General features: G+C 31.3%; 1 protein-coding gene across 1 annotated transcript in view; it reads right to left on the reverse strand.

Annotated features, from left to right (window-relative positions):
• Window positions 1–2,990: 2,990 nt before the first annotated feature.
• SP3 (Sp3 transcription factor) overlaps window positions 2,991–5,131 on the reverse strand; it is a 62,221-nt gene continuing 60,080 nt past the window's right edge. Inside the window, 2 exon segments of the mRNA XM_006866650.1 lie at window positions 2,991–3,307; window positions 4,502–4,698. Of these exon segments, the coding sequence (XP_006866712.1) occupies window positions 2,991–3,307; window positions 4,502–4,698 (514 nt within the window).

Consider the following 5,131-nt stretch of genomic DNA (forward strand, 5'->3'; position numbering starts at 1 on the left):
GATTTTCACTGTTTGTAAAGGTCAAAGTTATTTACCGGGCACCTAGCATTTTGTAACAAGAGTAACTGCTTTTAATAAATGTAACTGGTTTTAAGGTTTTGTTTTGCTGTGTTTTTTCAGTAATTGAGTCACTTCAAAGTTTTTAAGTGTCAATCTAGGAAAATGGAGTTTTTAGTGATATTTCTAAAGTTTACTGAGTATAGACAACTAGTCCACTAGTATGCGTATGTGTGATAAATAAGAATTATCTGTATGTAAATATACACTGAATATACTTTACAAAAATTAAAGCAATAGACAAAAGTTCAAGTGTATACTAGAACTCAGAAATATAAAATATATTCTTAGTATTATGTATAAGTATAAAACAATTCTTACAGTAGTCCTTCAAACAGTTTTCAGAGTATATTTAACATTTTTAATATAAAAATATTTAAAATCACCTGCACTGAGGTTGCATATTGATTTTGATTTTCATTAGGTAAAAGAGCTGACAGTTCATTGATATATTCTTAGCAGAACTGTAACAAAACAGGTTAAAATAATTTTTAAAAGACTATTTACTTTCTTCATTGTATTCATGCTCTAAAAACTTTTAAATATGCTTGGAAGCCCATGGATTAAAAATGATCTCTAAAGATATTGTAAAAATCTCAGTATTATTTAAAAATACCTCTACCTCTAAAAGTTTTTATATTCTTAATGAGTTTTTGTTCAAGTGAGCAACCTCCTCACACAATCTTCTTCATACAATCCTCAATTTAAAAAGATAATCTACATATCTTAAGTTAGAAACTCAATCTCTAATCATATAAAAAACTTTTAAAACATTCCATTGAATCATTTCTGTAATTCCAAATAAGTTTCTATTTAATATCACAACATTGTTTGTCTCCATTTTGAAACAGACCATATTTATGTCTAGCATTGTCGTATGCATTCAGTGTAAGTGACAAGTGTTTGATTTAGAGTGGACCTGGATTACAGACAATGGACATCTTGAACCCCATGGTACACATATGGAAAAGAATTTGGTTTTTACTTTAAAATAATCTAAAATACAATCAAACTTCGTTTTTCCTTTCCTCTTCTATTGCCTTTATCATGATTAGATATATACAAACTCAAAATATAAACTTTTCTAATGACCACGCCCATGGTGACCAAAAGTTGGCTTGTTACCAATCTTACAAAAGACATTACATTCAAATTTTTGATAAAGCAAAATAATTCTGTATTGTTTTAATGGAAAAGCAAACAAAAGAAGGTTTGTACAATGGCACTGATAAAATTGATGAGTCTATGATGCGCTAAGGATTAGAAAAGTTGCATCTAATAAGGTCATACTTTTGTGGAAAATATCTAAGCTGCCAATGGCTCCACACATCCCTTTTAAAGTCAATATTAACTGTTAATAGTAATTTTAGTGCCTGGCACAAATCACAGCGCACTTTAAAAGCACTTCTCAGGCTGGGCTGGAAAGCCACACACACTCCCTCACTTCATACCACTAAAGTATTTTAAATGCATAGGAATACAACAAACTCAAAAGAAAAAAAAAATAGTGTTTTATTAACTACCACACTGTTATAATACACTTTAAACGTACAATAAGGTAGCCTTTAAATTTGAGGTGGTCTTAAGAATAACAAATGAACAGAATTCCAAATTTTTGAAATAGGTGAACTGCTGCAGTTATAGGTATACATTTAGGAAAATTGTATATAGCTCTTACAAGACCAGCAATGTAACTTTTATTTTGTACATTTTAATAATTGAAAATATAAACAATTAAAAGATAAAAAGAAAATACAGCATAATAAAAAAACATGTTTTTCAATTAAATGAATTAAATGTACTGGATACATAGAAATTTTAAGGGAAGAAGCAAAAAAAAAAGAAAAATGGTTGATATTTAAGTGCAGACTGACTACTTAGACAAAAAAAAAAAAAAAACTTTAAAAAAATATCATAAAACCTCTAGTTTTCTATGACTAATATCCATATGATTGGAGTATCGTCACTATGGAAGTGATTTTGTTATGTTTGCATATGTTATTATACTTTACTGGTAATTTACATGATGGCTTTTAAGGCCCTGGCAGACATACGGTTTTTGGAAACAAGATTGAATAAAAATCACTGCTGCTAAGACGCAATACACCTTATTTTTTTGGTCCTCCAATATTCAAGAATAGGGATTATTCACTATAACATTTTTCTTACCACCCAAATGCCTCAACCTATACATTTTAAACTTTTTTAAACAATGGTTATATTACCCAACTTCGTTATTGAAAGAATATTAACAAGACATCATTTTGGCAAATTAAATCTTAAACATGGCTTTTCAACAGGATTTAAAAGGTGACTATCCCTAGAGTTCCATGTTAAAATGTAGTTTTCAAAATCTTACAAGAGTAATGCTTAAAATATTGTACATAGTTAACCTAATTAAAATAATTAGCTTCAAAATGACAAATTGATAAGCTAAGTAAAGCCTACACTATGTAACATTTGCTTGGAAACTTGATTTGTCAGTTATGCATAATAAAAATTCCAGTCATCAAGAAAATTACAAAAATTTTTTTTATCATAACATGATTTCTTTCACCCACCAACTTTTTTTTTTTTATCTTACAATAGATAAATACCAACATGTTCTCATTTTTACACTAAACCACACAGGATTGATGCATTTGGTTAGACTACCATTCGCATTGTTAAATTCTATTTTCTCTTTATATAACTTGGTAAAATTTCATTTCTTCTAGATTCCAAAAGTACCTACAAAACCCATGCAATTCTACCATTTTTAATATACTATGGAATATCATACAAAGTAAGGCATTTCAGTATCATGTATAACCAAGTTACTGTCAATCCAAAAATTTTTGCACATCAATAAAAAGATATCTAAGAACTTAGGAACAATATTCTCCTCACTACTGTATAAAAATAACCACAATGAATAAGTATTTGTGTAATATTTACTCCATTGTCTCATTTCCAGAAACTGTGACAAGCTGTAAAGGTATTTCAGTGTTGGTAAGGATATCTTGATTGCTGGTGGCGGAAGTATTAACAGTTCCTATCCCTGAAACAGAACCTTGTTGAATATTTGCAAGGATAAGTGTTGTTCCTCCTGCAGTAATCAAAGTATCATCTCACGCAGCTTCCACAGATGCCAGCACTGTACTGCTTGAGTGAATACCTTTTTTATTCTGATGTGTTTTAATGTGTTTGGCAAGATGGTCACTTCTCATAAAGCGTTTTGAACATTCTGGGCAAACAAATTTCTTCTCACCTGTTTGGGTAAAAAATGAAGTTATTTAGTTTTAAAAATTCAATGTTAACACACTAATCATCCTGAGTGAGAAAGTAAACCAAGCGAATGCTGGGGAAGATCCATTAAAATTATTTTAGGTTCATGATCTGCCCCTACAAGTTACTCTCACAGAAATTACCCTTTGTCAAAATAAATCTGTCACCTTTATTCATTTATTTATTGATTGTTGAAAAGCCATCTTCAAGCTTACTAAAAGTATGGACTGATATTCAAATAAGACTGCTGGTACAATTCCATCCAGGTACCACCTCATCTGTCTAACTACCTGATGAAAGAGGTAAGAACAAAAACATATAGAGCATTTGTGTACTATACCATACACTTCTCGGGTTATTTCATATATTTAAAGTGCAAAAGCAGGTGCAAAACGCAGTCAGAATGTGAGCCTATCTGTCTAAGCTAATAGAAAACCTGAATTTCAACTCAGATTTAAGAGGCTTAAAATTAAAAACCTACGCTCTTCTCCATTTTAACCATGCTTCTTCCTTCTATGCTCTCTAGGGACTATAAATAAAAGGGGGGAAGGGTTTTCAAAAATTTCGTGGAAAACTGCAAATGAAAAGAGAAAGGAAAACTTTTGAAACCCCCATATTACTATTATGTATTAGGAGAAAAATATATCTACGTTATATTAAGTTAGACTTCAGGTTGGGTTAGGCCCAGGTCCATTTCCTAGAATAATCACAATGTTAAAGGAAAAGTCTTGACAGCAGTAATACCTACGTTGTTCCTCAATGACCTTCAAGTACTGTCTTTCGCTTACCTCACAGACACCAAAACAACGGAAAAAGTGAAACGTCTGAATTTTTAAGAAAAGGGATTATTCTGATAGTATTAAGTAGAAGGAAGAATAATAGCAGACAACTTATTAAAAATATTGACAAGAAAATAGTATAAATATAGCTCAGAACATTCAACACTATCAACAACAAAAGCTAACCAAAGATGCATAAAATACAATTTTATAAGATAAGCCACGATGGTTTGTTCTTTGATATTAGTGCTTCAAAACTGGTGTTACTGAAGACAACTTCTTAATGTATTATATTTTTTAAAATGTACTTCATGTTAACTATGCTAACAAAAAAACTTCAAGGATGCATATATTCCTACAAAATTCACTGTAATCTATTAAAAGTAATTATTAGTAACCTGTGTGTGTTCTTCTGTGCCTTTGTAATTCATCACTTCGAGTAAATCTTTTACCACAGAACATCCAGTTACAAACAAAAGGTCGCTCCCCAGAATGCCAACGCAGATGAGCTCTCAGATGTGAGGTTTTTCCATAGACTTTACCACATCCTGGTATATGACAAATGTGTTGCTTCTTTTTCCCAAGATTGGTACCTCTAAAAAACACAGAGAATTAATATATACTTATGCGAAAAGATTCAAATGGTCAGCAACACTTATATGCCGTCATGCTGGATTTCAAACAGAAGACTTTGAGGGTCAATCATGAAAACCAAGACCATTAAAAATCAATTTAAATGAAATCTATGTATTTCAAACATAATGTTTTTACTTATTTTACTCAAAAATAAATGTGATATTGCTTGTCCAACTGTAAATATACATACAGAAAGAACTATGTCACGAAACTGGCCATTTCATATAATATATGTTATTGTTGTTAAGTGCCATCGGGTCAGTTCCGACCCATAGCGACCCTGTACAGGGTTTCCGAGGGTGTAAATCTTTACGGAGTAGAAAGCCTCATCTTTCTCCCACGGAGTGGCTGGTAGTTTCGAACCGCTGACCTTAAGGTTCGCAGCCCAATTC

This window comes from Chrysochloris asiatica, unplaced genomic scaffold (genome assembly GCF_000296735.1).
Source record: "Chrysochloris asiatica unplaced genomic scaffold, ChrAsi1.0 scaffold00094, whole genome shotgun sequence".
In the NCBI taxonomy this organism is placed as follows: domain Eukaryota; kingdom Metazoa; phylum Chordata; class Mammalia; order Afrosoricida; family Chrysochloridae; genus Chrysochloris; species Chrysochloris asiatica.